Source organism: Musca autumnalis, unplaced genomic scaffold (genome assembly GCF_047663935.1).
Source record: "Musca autumnalis isolate F117 unplaced genomic scaffold, ASM4766393v1 scaffold_1, whole genome shotgun sequence".
Classification (NCBI taxonomy): domain Eukaryota; kingdom Metazoa; phylum Arthropoda; class Insecta; order Diptera; family Muscidae; genus Musca; species Musca autumnalis.
In genome coordinates, this window is record NW_027411644.1 from 283,263,531 (window position 1) to 283,287,870 (window position 24,340).

At 35.9% G+C, this 24,340-nt stretch overlaps 1 protein-coding gene across 1 annotated transcript in view; it reads right to left on the reverse strand.

The window, feature by feature from the left end:
* Window positions 1-24,340, reverse strand: part of SKIP (Shal K[+] channel interacting protein) — a 427,069-nt gene that overhangs the window by 60,416 nt on the left and 342,313 nt on the right. Inside the window, exon 9 of the mRNA XM_073961480.1 lies at window positions 17,703-17,759. Coding sequence (XP_073817581.1) covers window positions 17,703-17,759 — 57 coding nt within the window. The remainder of the gene's footprint in view (window positions 1-17,702; window positions 17,760-24,340) is intronic.

Here is a 24,340-nt window from a genome sequence, read left to right on the forward strand (position 1 = left end):
AGAATACCTTGAGGTCCCCTTTACGTCATAGAAGACCTTGAGGTCTTGTATACGCCATAGAAGACATTGAGGTCTTCTATACGCCATAGAAGACACTGAGGTCTTCCATACGCCATAGAAGACCTTGAGGTCTACGGTTCGCCAAAGAAGACCTTGAGATCTCCTATTCGTCATAGAAGACCTTGAGGTCTTCTATATGCCATATAAGACCTTGAGATCTTCTATGACCATAGAAGACCTTGAGATCTTCTATGACCATAGAAGACCTTGAGGTCTTCTTTACGCCATAGAAGACCTTGAGGTCTTCTATACGCCATAGAAGACCTTGAGGTCTTCTATACGCCATAGAAGACCTTGAGGTCATCTATACGCCATAGAAGACCTTGAGGTCTTCTATACGCCATAGCAGACCTTGAGGTCTTCTATACGCCATAGCAGACCTTGAGGTCTTCTATACGCCATAGAAGACCTTGAGGTCTTCTATACGCCTTGAGATCTTCTATACACCATAGCAGACCTTGAGGTCTTCTATACGCCATAGCAGACCTTCAGGTCTTCTATACGCCATAGAAGACCTTGAGGTCTTCTATACGCCATAGAAGACCTTGAGGTCTTATATACGCCATAGAAGACCTTGAGGTGTTATATACGCCATAGAAGACCTTAAGGTCTTCTATACGCCATAGCAGACCTTGCGGTCTTCAATGCGCCATAGAAGACCTTGAGGTCTTCAATACGCCATAGAAGACCTTGCGGTCTTCAATACGCCATAGAAGACCTTGAGGTCTTCTATACGCCATAGAAGACCTTGAGGTCTTCTATAAGCCATATAAGAACTTGAGGTCTTCTATAAGCAATAGAAGACCTTGAGGTCTTCTATATGTCATAGTAGACCTTGAGGTCTTTTATACGCCATAGAAGACCTTGAGGTCGCCTATAGGCCGTAGAAGATCTTGTGGTCTTCTATACGCCACAGATGATCATAAGGTCTTCCTAACGCCACAGAACATCTAGAGGTCTCCTATTTGCCATAGGCCTTGAGATCTCCTATTCGCCATAGGCCGTGAGGTCTTCTATACGCCATAGAAGACCTTGAGGTCTTCTATACGCTCTAGAAGACCTTGAAGTCTTCTATACGCCACAGAAGACTTTGAGGTCTTTTATACGCCATAGAAAACCTTGAGGCTTCTATACGACATAGAAGATCTTGAGGTCTTGTATACGCCATAGAAGACCTTGAGGTCTTGTATACGCCATAGAATACCTTGAGGTCTTCTATACGCCATAGAATACCTTGAGCTCTTCTATACACCATAAAAGACCCTGAGTTTTATTATACGCCATAGAAGACCAAGAAGTCTTCTATACGCCATAGAAGACCGAGAGGTCTTTTATACGTCATAGAAGACCTTGAGGTCTTCTATAGGTCGTAGAAGACCTTGAGGTCTTCTATACGCCATAGATGACATTGAGCTCGTCTATAGGCCGTAGAAGACCCTGAGTTTTTCTATACGCCATAGAAGGACTTCTATAGGTCGTAGAAGACCGTAGAAGACCTTGAGGCTTTCTATTGGCCATAGAAGACCTTGAGGTCTCCTATTTGCAATAGGCCTTGAGATCTCCTATTCGCCATAGGCCTTGAGGCCTTCTATACGCCATAGAATACCTTGAGGTCTTCTATACGCCATAGCAGACCTTGCAGTCTTCTATACGGCTTAGAATACCTTGAGCTCTTCTATACGCCATAGAAGACCAAGAAGTCTTCTATATGGCATAGAAGACCTTGAGGTCTTCTATACGCCATTGAAGACCGAGAGGTCTTTTATACATCATAGAAGACCTTGAGGTCTTCTATAGGTCGTAGAAGACCTTGAGACTTTATATTGGCCATAGAAGACCTTGAGGTCTTTTATACGCCATAGAAGACCTTGAGGTCTTCTATACGCCATAGCAGACCTTGAGGTCTTTTATACGCTATAGAAGACCTTGAGATCTCTATAGCAGACCTTGAGATCTCCTATTCATAGAAGACCTTGAGGTCTTCTATAGGCTGTATAAGACCTTGAGTACTTCTATAGGCCGTAGAAGACCTTGAGGTCTTCTCTACGCCATAGGAGATCTTGAGGTCTTCTCTACGCCATAGAGGACCTTGAGGTCCCCTTTACGCCATAGAAGACCTTGAGGTCCCCTTTACGCCATAGAAGACCTTGCGGTTTCCTATCTGCCGTAGAAGACCTTGCGATCTCCTATCCACCACAGAAGGCATTGAGGTCTTCTATACAACATAGAAGACCTTGAGGTATTCTATACACCATAGAAGACCTTGAGATCTTCTATACACCATAGAAGACCTTGAGGTCTTCTATACACCATAAAGGACCTTGAGGTCTTTTTGATTTCTTCTATACGCCACAGAAGACCTTGAGGTCTTCTATACACCATAGAAGACCTTCAGGGCTTCTATACACCATAGAAGACCTGCAGGTCTTATCTACTTTAAAGAAGTCATGTAGTTTTTTGTGGTGTATAGAAGATATGTAGGCCTTTTATATTATATGGAAAATTTCTAGGTCTTTGGATCTGCTACATGTCATAGAAGATGCCGAGATCTTGTATACTCTTCAGAAAACTTTTGGGTATTCCATACTCTACAGGAAAGTTGTGGGTCTTCTGTACTATACGGAAGATCTCTAGCTCTTTTAAGTAAATGAGAAAGAAGTCAGAATGTTCCATTTACTGAATAGAGGATCATGAGGACTTCCATGCAAATAGAAGGCTACGACTTCTATTTCGAATAGTATACCACACGATATTTTGTGTCGAATGGATATGCTTCTTTTGTCTCTATATCTTTCCTTGATTTTTGTCGCAAAAATCTAAAATCTAAATGTCCCTTCAATGCCGTCACGATCCTTCATGGCGTACTATATGACAAGAACACAATGCTCATATGGTGGGAAATTTAAGGATGACAAAAAAAGGACGTGGAAATTCTTTTCAAACTGTCGTTTTTCGCCTTATTTTTATTGTTGTTGTTATTTTTTTCGTTTTACGGCTATGTGTAACAATGGGCGCACTCCAACTTCAACTACAACACACATACTCACATACTTGTTAAAATATAACCGTTTATATGGAGTTAGTGTTAGCGTATATTTGCAATTGTTTGTAGACATTTTTCTAGTTAACTTGGCTTAGTGTGCCAAGCAACAATAACAAGGAAACTGAAAGAAAGACTCTCTCTTTGTGTTGTATGTATGTCGTCATATAAAGGGTTTTTGTGTGTGTTCAGAAACAAAAAAAAATGGAATGCACATTGACATGAACTTGCAGCAGGCTGGATGATGTCGCTACTGGTATCAACATTGCACTAACGGAGAACTCAATTCTGGCAAAACATTCCACAAACTTTAAAACTGTAACATTACAAAAATAATAATAATAAAGAAAGAAAAAATGTCAAACAGAAAAACATACAGAGAAAATTATGTACATAAAAGTGTGTATGAAGATCAGAGAAATGTTACTTTATGAAGCCAATAAATTTTCTATAGGTCCAAAAAAAAAGTTGCGGAAAAATATTTATTTTGTTCACACATAAAGTAAAAGTAAAGTAAATTGACCCATAAACTTTAGTCCAACGAAAAGCTCACACACATACATACATCAGTTTCTTGTGTGACCCACTCTATGTTTTCTTATTAGAGGATATCTCTTAGATGAACTTATTTACCTCATGTATAGACAAAAGTATTTATGTAATTGATGTTGTTATCCTTGGATATGTAAGCGAGTGAGTGAGTTGTATGTATGTGTGTGTGCTTGGGGAAAAATGGTTTAAAGCCAAATGTTGTTAGGTTTTTGCCAAAGACAATTTTTTAATTGTACAAAAATACAAGAAATAAAACTGAATGAATAAAATAAACAGACAGACAGATGAAAAAAAGAAACAATAATAAAAGTACAATGAGACAATAACAACAACAAAACATACACACACAAGTAGCAAAATAAAACAAAAACTGAAGAGAAAAAAAGAAGCCAAAAGTATCTCTTGATGTTGCTTCGTTCGTTTTCATTGTTTTGTTAACAGGACGAAGAGGCTGGGCTCATGATGCTGCATTTCTTTTTCTTCTGCTAAAGCTTTCCTTTATTTTATGTCGTTTTTTTGCTTTTGTAATACTTGTTAGTAAATGAAAAAGAAAAACGAAAGGCCTGAATAACACAAGAAATACTGCAATAAATTATGAAAGAACCATTCTTTACAAGTCTATTAATATATGCCCATATAGAGATAGAGATACAGACATACATACATATGTATGTGTGTACAAATGTGTGTGTATTTACATGGAAAAACGTCTAAACAAATGCATGAATAAATCTGAGAATAATAAACAGAGTAACGAAAGCAAGCAAAAGCAAATGCCACACAAAAAACTGAAAGCAATTCTGGTAAATATTGTCAAATTAACACACTCAAAACAGACATTTATTGGATTGAAATTACAAATTCATATACAGAGACTGTGTGTGTGTGAAACCTTTTACGAAGATTTAACAAAACTGTATTGTACATTATTACATTCTTGGAAAGAAATAGAATTTCAAGAACAATAACATTTTTAAGTGCAATTGAGGAACAAGTAGAGAGGTGTTAAGTTGCTGCATAAGCCAGAGTTACAACCTTAAAAACGGAAAGTCAAGCGGAAGGGTTGTAATGCTCCAATTTTATCGATAAGTGGATAATCGTAGTTCTGTTGAGGTAATTGGGATTTTAAACTTTCCCTCGACTGAACGGAGACATGGGGATACGTGTGTTTGTGGGTTCTCGGTAGAAGTAAGCGATGTTCTTAGTGTTTCCTTGTTTCTCCTGAGAGTACATCTTAGAGCCAAGTAGGGTTTTAAAGGTTCCCTTTGCGCTTAGGACATTTTTGGCGTTTTCTGGTGATTCAAATGTGTTTCTAAATGTAGGTTCAACATAGAGCTGCGTGTGTGCGTGTCGTAAAGTCAAGTAGCATACTAAGAGTTTTCTTGGATTTAGTAATACTTGTTCTTGCCTTCCACCCCTGCCATCAAACTACGTTTTGACACCTTATGGCGTGTACCATGTTGTGTCACGTGCCGAAAACCTATATGTTGCCACCACTCATCAGGCCCCTGCTGAGTCCAACGAAAAAATATAGCTTGTATACAGGACTACAATGACTACCTCGGATTAAATTTCAAAAAAGCACAGCCCTTAAACTGTTCTTAAGAGAAGTTTTATAACAATATTTGGGATAAAATTTGAAAATTTACAGAGTATACAATATAAGTCCTGGGATATTTAGAATTGAAAATAAACCATATAGGACCACGTTCGTCGTGTCGCCATAAAAAGTTTCGCTCCGTTTTCAGTATTATGAAATGTTTAATCATATATGTAGGTCCACGTATTGCCATTATTTTTGCCAACTCAATATTTTCAGTATTTCTTAGCCTAATTTTAAACAAGTAAAAGAGCGTTTTATACGCTCCTCCATAAAATATTCGGAACTAAAACGTAATACTTATTTTCTATACACAATTTGAGGCGGAGATATTCTGTGACCACTGATACCACTGTCCGACAGCCAAAATTACACTTGAACCGGACTATATACGTTTGAAAATATAGGCAAAATGAAGTAAAATGGCATTTTTAATTTTTCCTTTTCTCATCGTTTTGACCTTTTTAAGTAACGGAAGTTGTGGACCGGTATTGCCCATCTTCGAATTGAAACTACCGGAAGTTGTGGACTGGTATTGCCCATCTTCGAACTGAAACTAAATTTGGACAGAATATGACGAAGGCCAAATTTTGGACCAAATCGGTTGATCAGTTCGAGAGCTATTTCCATCCACTACATATGGCTAGGGGTTTTAACACCTTTCGGGCTGCTTTCTCAAGAAGCATGGATTTGCCTTGAAAAAACTTATACAAAGTGATTCGAGAGCAGATCTTAAAGTGAACTTATCCGAAATTTTGTATGGGAGGTACCCGAATGAGTGGACAAATGTAGTCCCTATTCAAACCTGATCTATGTCTGGAAAATATGGTAGGATGTGTAAAGCAGGTATCGGCACTAATCACGGTGTGCCTTAACCATATTTAAATGGAAGGTGCTTACACCTGGGAAGTTTTTGCAGATTCTGAAACTACAATGCTCATAGATGAGAAATATCAAGAAACAAAAAAAAATCGCCAGAGGGATTTTTAAATTAATCGCGATCAAAATTCACAATTTTAGGTTTTCACGATTTTGATTGGAAATCGCAAGTCGTATCGAAATGAGTCTAAATAAAATGTTGTAGCTGTGAAAATTCTCTACATTTATTTAGGCTTTTTTCGTAGGATTTACCATTTTTGAGATACAGAGGTTCAGTTCAAACTTTTAGGTTTTTATCTTAAGTCTTCCAGATTTTGCTTGGAAACCGCAAGTCATATTAAAATGGGACTAAAGAAAATTTTGAAGCTGTGAAAATTCTCTACAAAATTGGAAGATTTACTTTTTCCTAGGTTTTACCATTTTCAAGATATATAAGTTTATTTTGGGAAATTGCAGTAATGACGTTGTTTTATAAGGAGGCGATACAGTCAGTGCATTGTATCATTTTGAACTTCTCTATCTCAAAAACGGTAAAACCTACGAAAATATCATAAAGGTCAATCTTGTGGAGAATTTTCACAGCTACAACATTTTTAGGCCCATTTACATAGGACTCGCGGTTTCCAAGCAAAATCGTGAAAACCTAAAGAACCCCTAAAAATGTGAACTTAAATCGCAATTTATTTGAAAATCCCTCCGGCGATTTTTTTGTTTCTTGATATTTGTAATCTATGAGCATTGTAGTTTCAGAATCTGCAAAAACTTCCCAGGTGTAAGCACCTTCCATTTAAAATTAGTTAAGGCGCACCGTGTAATACAAACGCATTGTTTGCGGTCTCACGCATACGACTCTTTCTCGCTCTCTCCACAAACAGCGTGTGTGTTAATACATTGCTAAAATTAAAAATCATTGAAACAAGCGACAATAGAACCTTCTTCATTGACTTCTGAACGAAGACTGAGTGGTGGTTGCTCTGTTGTTATTCTCATCAAGGGCACGTGTGCCCCTTTTTGCCGGATGCTGGTGTAAGGTATGCACCAAATCGGTCGATACCTTTAAGAGTTATCGTGCGTACAATTTTTCTGTACTTTTTTAAACTTTTATGGGGGAGGTACCTGAAGGACTGGACCATTATGTCTTATCTTCGAAATTAAAATAAGATTGGGCAAAATTTAATATATCGCTGTAAACAACACTACAAATGTCAAAAAAAGGTCCAAAAGGTCCTCGAACAGTCTTCAAACTGCACTTCTGTTGAACTTTTGTGAGGAAGGTACCTGAAAATTTTGTACATACTTATTCTCTTGGAACTTGATGTACGTTTGGAAGTAATTGTACAAGTGGACATATATAATTGGCCGATATAATCCATTTTAGATTCGATCTATGTCTGGATGAAATCTTGCGATATGTAAAGTTTAGATCGACTAGAATTTTAAATTTAAGTTGGTTTTGAACCAAAGATTTGAAGATTTGAACTAAATAGGTTGATCCGTTCGAGATTTTACCGATTTGTCGGTAACTCAAAAAAAAAAAAAAAAAATGAGTTAGAGAATCACACTACAGAACTATGTAAAATGTGAAGTAGTCATTACAGGTTTGAGCAGCACTGTAGCTGTCGCTACGACTTACTGATAGCTACAGTGCTGCTACCATATATTGAAAGTTTTAATTCTTAATTTTTGGGTTTCAGTTTCTGCCGGATTTTTTTCAATAATCGATAAAATATTTCAGGATTCTACTACAGATCCTGAAAACACTCATATAAGTTTTGATATTCCAAAATTTATTTAATGATAATTGTGTTCCCATAAACGGTGTCGATCTCCCCATTGTTTCTGGGCTTTATATTCAGTATCCATAAGTGGATAGTAGCACTTATATTCGGACGAAGTTTGTTCTAAAGGACGCATTACGAAAAATCTCAATAGATTAGGTTATATGGTGCAAAATATGTATATTTTTAAATATTATACTATTTTAAGGGGTTACTCCCACTTGTTATATACAGTAAACATTTAAAGTCGGTCGGAACAGAATTTATTGAGATATGAGCGTTGGAAGGGAAAAACTCATTGTAAAATTTTATACGAAATAGCGGCGTCGCACAGAGGGGAAATTTGTGTTAAAAGTTGATCAAAAGCCCTAGAAAGCTCATTTATTGTCCGATTGATATACAATTTTGCACAAAGCATATCTTCTGTACAAGGATTAATCCTATAGAAAATAATGAAAGTCGGTCCAGATTTGGATGCAGCTTCCATATATATTCGCATCTGATATGAGATAAAAATGCCCCAAAATCACTGAAATTTGACACATGCAACCTGAACTAGCCTAAAAAAACATTGAGCCAATTTTCAAACCAATCTGTACAGATGTATATATAGTCCCATATATATATATTTAATTCCAAATTTTATTTTTTGAAACTTACTTAAATTAAATTTTTATTTTTCTTAATTCACATGAGAAAAGCCGTGAATGTTTCTGAATAATGCAAACATATTTGATAGGTGTTGGTTTAGTCTGATAAATAAGAGCCCCGGTTATAAGGCGGAACAAAAGTTAGTGTGAGTAAACCTTGCAATTCCATATAAAAATATTTCATATTTTAGTTGCGAAAAATTAGATTTTTTCGGAATGGCGCAAATATGCGCAATTTTTTATGATTGAATCTGATATTTGAGACTCAAGCGCATAAAACATTAGAAGAAATTATGGTCGGGAAACGACGGGGAAATAGACTTTTTCACTATTGAAATTGTAGTAATCTTAAAAATTATCATAAAAAATTTTCATAAAGAGGATACGTATCACCGTTATTAAAGAGCAAAGATGTAAAATCAATCTGAAAATTGTAAATGCTTATCTTGTTCGGAGACTGTACAAAAACAATAAATCTTGAAAAATATAAATTTTCGCGAAAATAATGTCATTTTAATGTTCACCTAATTTCTTAGTTTTCGAAAATTTACTTTTTGTTTTCAGTATGGCTGAGTTCAATCGACTGCTGCATTGGATTGGTTAATCTTACAAAGTCGAGGATGGTTATAGCAAATGTAGAAAAGAGACTGGTTGCCGTTTATCAAAATTTTTTCATAAAAAAACGATTTTCATATTTTGAGTTTTGAGCAACTTTAGGCCTATGTTTCCCCTCTGTGCGTCGGTGTCCACTCTAGTTTGGAAATATTGAAATGTAGTCGGAATCTACCTGAATGCTCTGGATGAGGCACATTTTTGATAGTGTCAATCAAATCTTATCTACCTTCTTTATTGTTAGAGGAGGATTAATCTGTCGACAAAATTCGGTTGGCTAATATTAGAATGTGCGACAACAACAACAAAATGACAAGGAAAACTGAGTAGATTATGAAAGTAGAGCTAAAAATATGAGAGTATCGGCATTTTTAAAGCTTACATCGGGAAGTAACCAAAGTAGGCGGGGCAAGTTCCGCCTATTTCTAGTTTTTTTTTCGAAATATTCGAGTTAAGATATCTTGGAATCCTTGCATTTTAGGTATCTAGTGTCTTTGACAACTTTACAGAGGAGGATGTGGGAAATATTTTTGTTAAAAATTTTAACCCTCATGCGATTCACCAAATGGGTCTTTTTGGTATTTTTTTCAAAAATCTTTCAAAAACTCCTTTAAACAGTATGGTCATACCAAATCCAAATATTCTACAAAATTGTTCCTCATAAAATTTTACTATAGGTCTCAGAAGACATCAAATCTGCAAATCTTATCTAATCGCCAGGAATTTTTAAAAATGAAAAATACGTTTTAGGGTTAAAGTCGGACTTCATCTAAGTTTATTCAAAATTGTCCCTCAAAACATAATTTTAGAGATATGACATCAAAGACAAAAATATTCTTCGTCAAATTTCACAATGGGTCACCGAAGAAATGAAATGTATATTTGCATTATATATCATGAAAATATCAGTATCAATTTTGCTAAAAAAAACATGAAAATATTTCCCTTTTTTAGGCATTTTTTTCTTCTTTTTTCGAGTTGATACGTGAAAGTAATACCAAAATTTGCTATAGGTGAAAAGTGTCAAAAGAGGAAAAATTCTACACAAAATTTCTCTATGAATTTCAGAATAAATCTATATCTAGGTATATGATTTTCATAAAAAAATTAGATTACAAATGTATACTTTTTAGGATGAAATTATTTGTTTTTAATTTTGGACTGTCAATTTTACACAATTCTATAATGGATCAAAATCTAGCAAAATACTTGACTTTTTGGGGATATTGTTAAAGAAAGAAATGTTCTAAATCAAATTTCACTATGAGTCTCTGAATAAAAGAAATCTGTAACCATAACGTATAACATTCCTAGCAGCCCTTGTTTTTGATATAGGGTGGTTTAGGCCATATTTTACAATTATTTTATCCAGATTGTCGTTGTGATTTGATACTATACATATCGTTACAAATTCCTACAAATAGTCTTGTGCGCTCCATTTAAACAGCCTTTGAAATATTTGTGATGTATATATATTTGAAAAATACGGAAAACCCAGACCGGACTTCGTAAAATTGCGTATTTTTAGTACTTTAAACTTAAATTACGTAGTTAGGATAAGCCATTGGTTGCTTAAATATTGTATGTGAAAATACGTAAGAGGGGTTCGGCTATGGTCTAGTGAAAATATAGTTGTCATAAGGGCTCTAACACGCACGATTTGTAATGGTCCAATATAATACAATGATGGCAGTAACTCCTGTTTTGGTGGCACTTAGTGAATTAACCCCAGAAATTGACATAAATAGCTGTATCATGGATTATCATATCGAATCCAGTTAGGATATAGCCATTTATGCCAATTCCTAGTCTCATAGAGTTATTGATCCATTGATATTGACCACTTTTTAGTTAATTTCTTTAAGTTTGATGGCCTGTCGGACCTGAAATATTTCGTTAACCGATATCTGCCCCTAATAAAGAGATATTAAAATTATTTTCATTTCACTTTTTTCATTAAAAGTTAAATAATACCTCAATTTTGTACAACCTTTTGTTCCATTATTTAAAATTAGTTCTATTATGATCATTTAACATTAACGAATTAAATCATTGCTTTAACTTTCCAGATTTAAAAACGGATTTCAAATATTAATATCTTGATATTTGATTAGGGAATTTCATTCAAATGAAATTCAATTTACTCTACTACACTACTCTTCTTTCTATCACACATGACATATTTTAATATTATCTCTACCTGGCTGCCAAGCATGTCAATGCATACATATGCATTATGACCTAGTATTCAAACGATTTTACAAACAAATAGAAAATTTCATTTAATATTGCACAATTGCATATGCGGCATAAATACTTCTTAACATAAATAAAACGCTTGCATAGCTCTGGCAGAGGATTGGAATTAGATGTAGACAGAGAGATATAAGCACATATAATGACAACACAATACTAGTGGAAAATAATAAAGTTGATATCAAATAGAGTTTATCGATGCGTATACACAATGTAACTACAAAACAGGTATTGCAGCTACACATACGCCACATGGTACGACAAAGACAAAGGCGAGGAGATTATGCATGAATAAAGTTGGTTTTCAAAAGTGAATTAATATTGATATTAATTTAAATAGGGGATATTAAAAGATAACCAAGCTTATCAGTCTCTGAAATATTTACAAAATTTATGCAGAAATTAAAAATAAATTAATTAAAATAAAAAAGAAATAATTGTTCGTATGGTGGTCTTACAAAAATATGACCAAATATGTGGGATGAGTGGACCGATATTGTTGATTTACGAACTTGATCTAAGTTCTGAAGAAATATTATGAAGTTTGAATCAAATCGTTCGCTCTATTTGAGAGACTAGATCGAAATAAAATTTTCGTATGTGGGACTTAAAACTCTCATTTCCATGAGGAGAAGGCTCGTGGATTTTTAAAGAATATTTTTGAGGAGGCTTCATCCAAAGGTTCGTGGATTTTTAAACAATATTTTTGAGGAGGCTTCATCCAAAGGCTCGTGGATTTTTAAAGAATATTTTTGAGGAGGCTTCATTACAAGGCTCTTCGATTTTTAAAGAATATTTTTAAGGAGGCTTCATCCAAAGGCTCTTGAATTTTTAAGAATATTTTTGAGGAGGCTTCATCCAAAGGCTCGTGGATTTTTAAAGAATATTTTTGAGGAGACTTCATCCAAAGGCTCGTGGATTTTTAAAGAATATTTTTGAGGAGACTTCATCCAAAGGCTCGTGGATTTTTAAAGAATATTTTTGAGGAGACTTCATTACAAGGCTCTTCGATTTTTAAAGAATATTTTTAAGGAGGCTTCATCCAAAGGCTCTTCGATTTTTAAAGAATATTTTTGAGGAGGCTACTTTCAAAGGCCTCCAATTTTTAAAGAATATTTTTGAGGAGGCTTCATCCAAGGGCTCGTGGATTTTTAAAGAATATTTTTGAAGAGGCTTCATCACAAAGCCCGTGGATTTTTAAAGAATATTTTTGAGGAGGCTCCAACACAAGGTTCAGGGATTTTTAAAGAATATTTTTGAGGCGGCTTCATCCAAAGGCTCGTGGATTTTTAAAGAATATTTTTGAGGAGGCTACATTCAAAGGCTCGTGGATTTTTAAAGAATATTTTTGAGGAGGCTTCATCACAAGGCTCGTGGATTTTTAAAGAATATTTTTGAGGAGGCTTCATCACAAGGCTCGTGGATTTTTAAAGAATATTTTTGAGGAGGCTCCAACACAAGGTTCAGGGATTTTTAAAGAATATTTTTGAGGCGGCTTCATCCAAAGGCTCGTGGATTTTTAAAGAATATTTTTGAGGAGGCTACATTCAAAGGCTCGTGGATTTTTAAAGAATATTTTTGAGGAGGCTTCATCACAAGGCTCGTGGATTTTTAAAGAATATTTTTGAGGAGGCTTCATCACAAGGCTCGTGGATTTTTAAAGAATATTTTTGAGGAGGCTTCATCACAAGGCTCGTGGATTTTTAAACAATATTTTTGAGGAGGCTTCATCACAAGGCTCGTGGATTTTTAAAGAATATTTTTGAGGAGGCTTCATCACAAGGCTCGTGGATTTTTAAAGAATATTTTTGAGGAGGCTTCATCACAAGGCTCGTGGATTTTTAAAGAATATTTTTGAGGAGGCTTCATCACAAGGCTCGTGGATTTTTAAAGAATATTTTTGAGGAGGCTTCATCACAAGGCTCGTGGATTTTTAAAGAATATTTTTGAGGAGGCTTCATCACAAGGCTCGTGGATTTTTAAAGAATATTTTTGAGGAGGCTTCATCACAAGGCTCGTGGATTTTTAAAGAATATTTTTGAGGAGGCTACATTCAAAGGCTCGTGGATTTTTAAAGAATATTTTTGAGGAGGCTTCATCACAAGGCTCGTGGATTTTTAAAGAATATTTTTGAGGAGGCTTCATCACAAGGCTCGTGGATTTTTAAAGAATATTTTTGAGGAGGCTTCATCACAAGGCTCGTGGATTTTTAAACAATATTTTTGAGGAGGCTTCATCACAAGGCTCGTGGATTTTTAAAGAATATTTTTGAGGAGGCTTCATCACAAGGCTCGTGGATTTTTAAAGAATATTTTTGAGGAGGCTTCATCACAAGGCTCGTGGATTTTTAAAGAATATTTTTGAGGAGGCTTCATCACAAGGCTCGTGGATTTTTAAAGAATATTTTTGAGGAGGCTTCATCACAAGGCTCGTGGATTTTTAAAGAATATTTTTGAGGAGGCTTCATCACAAGGCTCGTGGATTTTTAAAGAATATTTTTGAGGAGGCTTCATCACAAGGCTCGTGGATTTTTAAAGAATATTTTTGAGGAGGCTTCATCACAAGGCTCGTGGATTTTTAAAGAATATTTTTGAGGAGGCTTCATCACAAGGCTCGTGGATTTTTAAAGAATATTTTTGAGGAGGCTTCATCACAAGGCTCGTGGATTTTTAAAGAATATTTTTGAGGAGGCTTCATCACAAGGCTCGTGGATTTTTAAAGAATATTTTTGAGGAGGCTTCATCACAAGGCTCGTGGATTTTTAAAGAATATTTTTGAGGAGGCTTCATCACAAGGCTCGTGGATTTTTAAAGAATATTTTTGAGGAGGCTTCATCACAAGGCTCGTGGATTTTTAAAGAATATTTTTGAGGAGGCTTCATCACAAGGCTCGTGGATTTTTAAAGAATATTTTTGAGGAGGCTTCATCACAAGGCTCGTGGATTTTTAAAGAATATTTTTGAGGAGGCTTCATCACAAGGCTCGTGGATTTTTAAAGAATATTTTTGAGGAGGCTTCATCACAAGGCTCGTGGATTTTTAAAGAATATTTTTGAGGAGGCTTCATCACAAGGCTCGTGGATTTTTAAAGAATATTTTTGAGGAGGCTTCATCACAAGGCTCGTGGATTTTTAAAGAATATTTTTGAGGAGGCTTCATCACAAGGCTCGTGGATTTTTAAAGAATATTTTTGAGGAGGCTTCATCACAAGGCTCGTGGATTTTTAAAGAATATTTTTGAGGAGGCTTCATCACAAGGCTCGTGGATTTTTAAAGAATATTTTTGAGGAGGCTTCATCACAAGGCTCGTGGAATTTTAAAGAATATTTTTGAGGAGGCTTCATCACAAGGCTCTTGGATTTTTAAAGAATATTTTTGAGGAGGCTTCATCACAAGGCTCGTGGATATTTAAAGAATATTTTTGAGGAGGCTTCATCACAAGGCTCGTGGATTTTTAAAGAATATTTTTGAGGAGGCTTCATCACAAGGCTCGTGGATTTTTAAAGAATATTTTTGAGGAGGCTTCATCACAAGGCTCGTGGATTTTTAAAGAATATTTTTGAGGAGGCTTCATCACAAGGCTCGTGGATTTTTAAAGAATATTTTTGAGGAGGCTTCATCACAAGGCTCGTGGATTTTTAAAGAATATTTTTGAGGAGGCTTCATCACAAGGCTCGTGGATTTTTAAAGAATATTTTTGAGGAGGCTTCATCACAAGGCTCGTGGATTTTTAAAGAATATTTTTGAGGAGGCTTCATCACAAGGCTCGTGGATTTTTAAAGAATATTTTTGAGGAGGCTTCATCACAAGGCTCGTGGATTTTTAAAGAATATTTTTGAGGAGGCTTCATCACAAGGCTCGTGGATTTTTAAAGAATATTTTTGAGGAGGCTTCATCACAAGGCTCGTGGATTTTTAAAGAATATTTTTGAGGAGGCTTCATCACAAGGCCCGTGGATTTTTAAAGAATATTTTTGAGGAGGCTTCATCACAAGGCTCGTGGATTTTTAAAGAATATTTTTGAGGAGGCTTCATCACAAGGCTCGTGGATTTTTAAAGAATATTTTTGAGGAGGCTTCATCACAAGGCTCGTGGATTTTTAAAGAATATTTTTGAGGAGGCTTCATCACAAGGCTCGTGGATTTTTAAAGAATATTTTTGAGGAGGCTTCATCACAAGGCTCGTGGATTTTTAAAGAATATTTTTGAGGAGGCTTCATTACAAGGCTCTTCGATTTTTAAAGAATAATTTGAGGTGGCTTCATCCAAAGGCTCGTGGATTTTTAAAGAATATTTTTGAGGAGGCTTCATCACAAGGCTCGTGGATTTTTAAAGAATATTTTTGAGGAGGCTTCATCACAAGGCTCGTGGATTTTTAAAGAATATTTTTGAGGAGGCTTTATCACAAGGCTCGTGGATTTTTAAAGAATATTTTTGAGGAGGCTTCATCACAAGTCTCGTGGATTTTTAAAGAATATTTTTGAGGAGGCTTCATCACAAGGCTCGTGGATTTTTTAAGAATATTTTTGAGGAGGCTTCATCACAAGGCTCGTGGATTTTTAAAGAATATTTTTGAGGAGGCTTCATCACAAGGCTCGTGGATTTTTAAAGAATATTTTTGAGGAGGCTTCATCACAAGGCTCGTGGATTTTTAAAGAATATTTTTGAGGAGGCTTCATCACAAGGCTCGTGGATTTTTAAAGAATATTTTTAAGGAGGCTTCATCACAAGGCTCGTGGATTTTTAAATAATAATTTTGAGGAGGTTTCATCACAAGGCTCGTGGATTTTTAAAGAATAATTTTGAGGAGGTTTCATCACAAGGCTCGTGGATTTTTAAAGAATAATTTTGAGGAGGTTTCATCACAAGGCTCGTGGATTTTTAAAGAATAATTTTGAGGAGGTTTCATCACAAGGCTCGTGGATTTTTAAAGAATAATTTTGAGGAGGTTTCATCACAAGGCTCGTGGATTTTTAAAGAATAATTTTGAGGAGGTTTCATCACAAGGCTCGTGGATTTTTAAACAATATTTTTGAGGAGGCTTCATCCAAAGGCTCGTGGATTTTAAAACAATATTTTTGAGGAAGCTTCATCCAAAGGCTCGTGGATTTTTAAACAATATTTTTGAGGAAGCTTCATCCAAAGGCTCGTGGATTTTTAAACAATATTTTTGAGGAGGCTCATCACAAGGCTCGTGGATTTTTAAACAATATTTTTGAGGAGGCTCATCACAAGGCTCGTGGATTTTTAAAGAATATTTTTAAGGAGGCTTCATCACAAGGCTCGTGGTGTTTTTACATACATTCATATTTTTCCTACCATATATCCCAAATTGGTTTGAATAACGAGCGCAACAACGACATTTGAACAAATTAATTTACCTAAACAAATTAATTTAAACTACCACAATTTATTATTCTTCTATCATGCCGCAGCTGTTGCCATTTCTAAAATAAATGTTGATTATCAGACTCCTGAAATTAATTTCTGCCCTTACTTGTTGAAAAATTATTATTTCAATTAATTATAAAGAGAAGAAGGCATAGGCACACAAAATATTAAAATTCTACGAAAAATATTATTCAATAAAATTGAATAAATAACAGTTAGACAGACAGACAGACTTTGAAATTACTATTTCCTGATTCTATCATTTCTAATATTTATCTATGAGTAATTGCCATTACAAACTTTATCCTTTGGAAACTTGGTTGCTGGCTGCTGGAGGAGTGTGTCGTTATGTTAGTTCGTGGTTATGAGATGTGCAACTATGCGTATACGCAACGTTGTCTATTTCGTTGCGACGACGAGGACGTGGAGGAATCATGTTGTCTCCATGCCTTTAATGGCATCAGGATGGCACTTTTTGCAAGCCAAAGCATCATTTGGAAAAGTCTGTACCTTGAGACATGCTACATGCCAACAACCACCCACTCACCATATTTTGTGACACACATATCCGGTTGAAGAAAAAAATACATCCTACATACACTTCACATGCTCATAAATTCATATTCAGTTGCAAAATAGCTACAGCTCCACAAGAAGTGCAATGGGAATATGCGATAACTAAATTATGCATTATAAGGCTCTTCATTATGTCAGGGCATACGTAGATATGTACATATATGCATCCGGAGCAGTCAGTCGTTTCATTTTTTTGTCTCTTCTGTTGGTTGCTTGCCGAGTTGTTTGGTTTCTACATACATATTTATACTTTGGGAAAACTTCTTCATCTTATACATACGCACATTATCATTATGATTGTGAGACTACTTACCTCTTCATGTTCCCTTTGGAATTTTTCCTTTTTACGCATTGCCTCTTGTACTTTTAACTGTAAAAAAAGGAAAAAGAAACAACAACAATAAAATACAATCAGCATCTTAATGACAATAAAGTAGGAAAAACAACAAAATTCAATTACTGCTATTTAGAAAACGTTGAAAGCGAAGAACAAGAAGAAGCAGAAACAGCTAGATATGAACTTTATATGTGTGTAAAAGTTGGCATAATAATAATGGTAATCACACACAAATACACACTCGCAAATAGTTACGTTTTTAGAGACAAATGCAGATGCTACCATTTAACAGTGTTGATAATTATAATAGGTAAATGGTTTTAATTTGGTGAATGTAAATACAAGGTAACATTTTTTAAACACTGTTTTTTCTTCTTCTTTGTTTCAGATTTAAGGAAAGAAAACATGAAGCAACAGGAATCAAAACGGCTCATGTAGTGGATGACGGCCACAAAGAAATGGTTCTAATAACCGTATGAATGAAAAGTTTCTTGACTTATCAAGATATTTTATGTCAAAAGAACCTTGTGGTTTAATATAGGGAAATGCTCTTTACACCCGGTAAAGGAAGTAAAACAAGATATCCCTCCATGGGAAATAGAAACACATTTTTGTATCTTTTTGAAAAAAAGTAAAAAAGTGTCGAATCTCCTTTTTGAAATTTGCCGACAAAAAATATATAGGTTTGAAGCTCAAATGTGTTGCGGAGGATGTAGTTGTAGGAATGGACCGGCATAGTCCATTTTGGAAGTGGATCTTATTTTGGGATTCATTTTTTGATAGATTTTATGGCCACCAGTTGGTCCCCGTATAACTTAGAGGTTTTGGGCCACGATGTCAGGAAGCATGGGCTTGCCCACGAAAAACATAAAATCGCTTAAACAGGACCACATAGAATAGCATCGGTATAATTTTCCAGGGTTCTTCGAACAGATCCTAAACTGCGATTAAACAAAAATTTGGAACTTTTGTGGGGGAGGTACACTAAGGAGAAGACCGATTTCTGAAGTAAAACTACATTTAAACAAAATATTAGAAGATCCAAGGTTTAGACGGTTGCTCCGTTCAGCAGATTTAGCGCGTAATATTTTTGTGACATTTTTTAACTTTTGAGAGTGGGGGGGGGGGGGTACCGGAAGTTGCGCACCGACAGTGTCAATCTTCAAACTTAAACCTAGTTGGACTAAATATAACGAAGCCCAAATTTTGGACGGAATCGGCTGATCCGTTCGAGAGTTATCGTATGTCTAGCAATTTTTTTTTACAGCAATTTTATCAGGAAGTAGGGACTTGCCCCTGAAAAACACTTGCATCGTCGTCATGAGGACAGTGAAAACAAGTTGTAACAACAAAGATAAAAGTGATTCGAAAGCAGGCCTTAAACTGCATTTTTCCGAAATTTTGTGTGGGAGGTACCCGAAGGAGTTGGTTGACAAATGAAATCCATATTCAAGCCTGATCGTTGTCTCGTAGAAATATTACGACGTGCAAAGTATGGACCAAATCCGTTACTGCCTTCAGGAGTTATCGTTGGCACAAATTTTCCGAATTTTTTCGAACTTTTGTGGGAGAGGTACCTACGGGAATAGACCGATATAGCTCACCTTCGGACTTAAATTAAGTTTAGACAAAATATTACGATGGTCAAATTTTAGATCGAAACGGCAGATCTGTTCGAGAGTTATGCTTTCCAACCACTACACATTGTGGTATAGGGAATTTTTACAACTTTCTGGCTATTATCTCAGGAAGTGCGGACTTGCCCCTAAAGACACTTGTACCGTCGTAATAGGAGCAGCGAATACAAGTTGCTACAACAAAAATCAAAACGATCCGAGAGCAGGTGCTAAACTGAACTTTTCCGAAATTTTGTGTGGAAGCTACCCGAAGGAGTGGATCGATAGAGTTCATAATGAAACCTCAACTATGCCTGGTAGAAACTCTGAGTTCACTATTAAAACCCATTGGTTTTGAATATTTTGTTAACATATGCCGAAATAAATCGAGATAAAAATGGACCAAAAAATGGATCATGGACCAATACTGAAAAATGTTCGCGGGGAGTTTTACAATGCAATAGGAACTCGTGGTACCGGTTTACAGCAAATTCGATTGAACATTTTGTTGGTAATTGTAAAATACTTCAATTCAGGATGATTCGTTGCATGAGAACCACGCGACTTGAACCTAGGTATACAATATTTTTGTTAGTGTGTTTTTAGGCCAATAGGACCCATTGATAAAAATTTCAGTTCGATATATTATCTAGAAGTGTTTTTGTCACACATTCCCATGCAAGTGTCAACACTCTGCGGTGGGCGGACCAAGCTCAGTACTAATTACTGTACAGCGTGCGTCATTTCTTTTTGTTGGAGCGGTAAAAAAACACCCCAAAAACGTACTTAAATGCTGTTCTGAATATTAAGCTCTTACATATTCAGGTTCAGTATGTAGCATCCAGATGCGATTTGTGGCTCAGAGAGCTACATACTCGTACAGGTACACTGGTCACGATACCTGTTGTATATGGCCAGGATGCCCTAAAACGCTAGGGTATTCTGCCATTAAATCCAGAACTGTTCCAAATTGTAGCTCTGTATTAAAATTTTGCGGTCGGGTTGTTCAATTTTGTTCAATACCGGGGTACTGTACTATACTATTGAAGGAAATGAGAAAATTGATGCACAAGACAGGGTTCTCAGTCTTCACACCTACCGGTGAAAGACGGTGTCAAGCTATCGCTCGGCTTCTTGAAAAAAAAAAACTCAACAAGTTCTAGTTTAAGGCTATTGCATGATATACAGGGTAATCTCAGTATGTAAAACAGCGTACCTAGTCTCACTTAGTAAGATATATGAATTTCTGTAGGAAGTCATCCCTGTTCACTGTCACAAGTGGGATCGCAAGTACATTAAATAGTACATGCTCAGTGAAGGCGAGGAAGAATGAAAAAACTTCCCTGTCAGTGTCTAGACTTATGAACAAAGGGTACAGGCTGTTTTGTGCCCAAGAGATTGAAGATCCCCTTCTTACTTCACTTCCATAGAACCTACTTAACTGTTAAAATGCTACAAGAGTCTTGAATCGAATTTGATCTATGTAAAGAGAAATATTACGCTGTGGAATTTTTGAAATACTTCGGATATTCTCTTTGTTTAGGCTCCATTATATAAAGAAACATTGACTTCGTGAAGAAAACAAATGTTTGTAATCAGGTCAACAAGGATTTCTTGTGGTAAACTGTGCTTAGATATTTGTTAACATTTGTCACGGTGCGCCTTAACTAATTTTAAATGAAAGGTGCTTACACCTCGGAAGTTTTGCGGATTCTGAAACTACAATAAGATGAGAAAAATAAAATAAAAAAAAACAAAAAAGTCGAAGGAGGGATTTTAAAATAAATCGCGGCCAAGTTCACATTTTTAGGGTTTTTTTTCGGTTTTCACAATTTTGTTGGGAAACCACAAACCCAATCGAAATAGGATTAGAGAAAATGTTGTGGCAGTAAAAATTCTCTACAAGATTGGCCTTAATGGTATTTTCGTACGTTTTACCATTTTTGAGATATAGAAATTCAAATTGGGACAATGCCCTGACTGTATCGCCTCCTTATAAAACCATGTCATGCAGGGTGCACAGCAATGTTTATAGATGAGAAAATTCCCAAAACAAGAAAAAAATCGCTGGAGGGATATTTAAATAATCGCGGTCAAAAGTAAATTTTTTAGGTTTTTGCTTAGAAGCGGCAAGTCGTATCGAAATGGGACTAAAGAAAATGTTGTAGCAGTGAATATCCTCTACAACATTTTCTTTAGTCCTATTTCGATAAGACTTAACGTTTCCAAGCAAAATCCTGAAAACCTAATATAAACCAAAAAATGTGTCCTTTGACCGCGATTTATTCAAAAATCCCTCCAGCGATTTTTACTTGTTTTTGGATTTTTCTCATTTATGAACATTGTTGTTTCAGAATCCGCAAAAACTTCCCAGTTGTAAGAGATTTTCATTTAAATTTCGTTAAGGTGCACCCTTGGTTACATTGTTTTATAAGGAGGATATACAGTCAGTGCATTGTGCCAATTTGAACTTCTATATCTCAAAAACGGTAAGACCTAGGAAAAAGTCATAATAGTCAATCTCGTAGAGAATTTTTGCAACAACAACAACAACATTTTCTCTAATCCCATTTCGAAAGGGCTTGCGGTTTCTAAGCAAAATCGTGAAAACCTAAAAAAACCCTAAAAATGCAAACTATGACCGCGATTTATTTGAAAACCCCACCGGCGATATTTTTGTTTTTTTTCGACGTAGATAATGATTGATAAGAAGGAATGTCATACCCGGAATCTTAGTACCTGAAGGGGCAAGAGAAGGCTTCATTCATATCAATAAATGCGGTTCGTTTTAGTTCACTTTTTTGGATATTAGACTTCCGATTATCGCCGAGTCCGAAAAGCGTGTATAAGTATCCAGTGGCTAAAACTCCTTAGGAAGTGTAAGCCAAAATTTCCCCCGTTCAAACATATTTGATGTTGTCTAACCTGGGAATAGAACCGAGGCATTCAAGGTGCAAGGCCGGTATTGCACCACACAGGTACCCCTAAGCAAAAATACAGTGCTATAAAAGAGCGAACATGACACCAGAGTAGCTTGCCGTTGAAAAATGTATCTAGTCTAGGATTCAAAGGCAGGTATTTAGAGTACCCCCTAAGTAAAAATACTCTACTGAAAATGAATGGACACGACCTCCGTAAACGTTTTAGTGACCATGATGTGAAAGTCGACTAATGGGCACAAACCTCGTTGTTATCGGATGACAATCGGAATAGTGATGCGAATACGAATAATACGTTTGTTCACATAGCCAATCCTCTTCAAACGTCAACCTCACCCACCGTCTACTTGTGACTTGTTGTGCTGTGTTCACCCAAACAAGGCTATGGCGACCGATCATCGGCGGTATAACAATAATCCGTTGCATGAAAGAAATACCTGCAGCACTACCAAAATATCTGCAAAACGCCAACTCGAAGTACTTGGGGAATAGGGTCTACAGATATTTGCGTTGTTATGGCGGAAAAGGCAGTAGGGATGGCAGCGTATGAGCCCGTATAGGTCAACGGTGGCGCACACAGGCTTCCGGGAGGTTTACGCTCTTGCTTAGACTTTGTTGAGTACCATGTTCTAAGTTCTTCCTTTTGCTCACAGGCATAAAAAAAATCCTGACAAAATTTTGTCATCAAAAATATGGAAGAAATAATCCAAGGCAAATTTATATAAGGTAGATGCATGAATTACAACAACTAAGAAATTTACAAAAACAACATTATGGTTATAGAAAATTACCCACAGTTTTTGTAACAAAATGTATTCTTCTCATAGGAATTGTTAAATTTTGTAGATCGATTTACTCTTCTTGGCGCAAATGTAGAGCGCTGATTTTTAAATGAGGAATACTTTACTTAATATGGAACGCGTCTACGAAAAATTAGGTCTGTGTGTAATCTTGAGGCAGAGCTATGGATGCCTAAATTATTACGAATATAGACGAACGAACAAAAATTAGTCCCAATTTACATTAGGCGAGTTTACTTGCGGCAATTGTCAGTTTGTGGGTGAGAGAGGGTGTTGAGAGGCAAAGGGTTACCATATACCTCACGTCTCGCTCCATCAAACTGATAATTGCCGCAAGTAAACTCGCCTAATGTAAATTGGGACTTAGTTACAAAAACGGGGGGTTAAATGTCAAAGAAAATATTGAATAATAGGGTCGCTCTCAAAATTTTCTCAGGAAAAACATAAATACATTTTGAAAATCCTCTAAAATAGAACAAATTTGAATCGAAATGTAAATATAAAGCATTCAGATCATCCATGGGTCCTTTTTATTACACGTTTGAAATGAAACAAAGTATTTTATGGTAGCAAATTTCGAAGTTTAAAATTTCATGAGTAGACCCTATTACATTTTGAAAACCAAATTTAAAAAATAGTAAAAATAAAGCTGATTGTCACTTCTACCTTATATAAATGTGCCTTGAAATAACCAAAAGAAATGTCTCGCAATTGCGACAAACTCCACGTATCTGGGAGGGAGCATTTCATGTTTAGACAGTGTTTCAAAAGCCTCTAGAGGCTCTATCCTCCTCATGGAGTTAAGCGGAAAAGAAGAAGGTTGTGATCTATCAAGTGCTCCCTATAACGCTTACCCAAAAGAACCATAAAAACTTCGAATAAAACTTCAGGTGTTAACTGCATTTTTTTTGTGGAAGGTGTATGTTGGATTGGTGCTAAATCTTGGGACATTGCGGGACCGTGAGAAAAAATGTAATATTAGCCTTAAAGCGGATTAATTATCCAAAGTGTTGAACCTAAGAGGAGGAGTAAACAGAATGGTTCAACATAGTCCGGTTTGAAACTCCCCCCTTCTTACGTCTTTGAATTTATAGAGTTTTCAATCCACTATGTCAGGAAATGTGGACTTGGAAATAATTTCAAAACTATCTCCGAACAGCCTTTAATCAAAAATTTTGAACTTGTATGTGAAAGATATGAAGGAGTTGATCGAACTTAAGTTAAGGTTGAGAGAAATAGTGTAATGTGTCAAGGTTGGA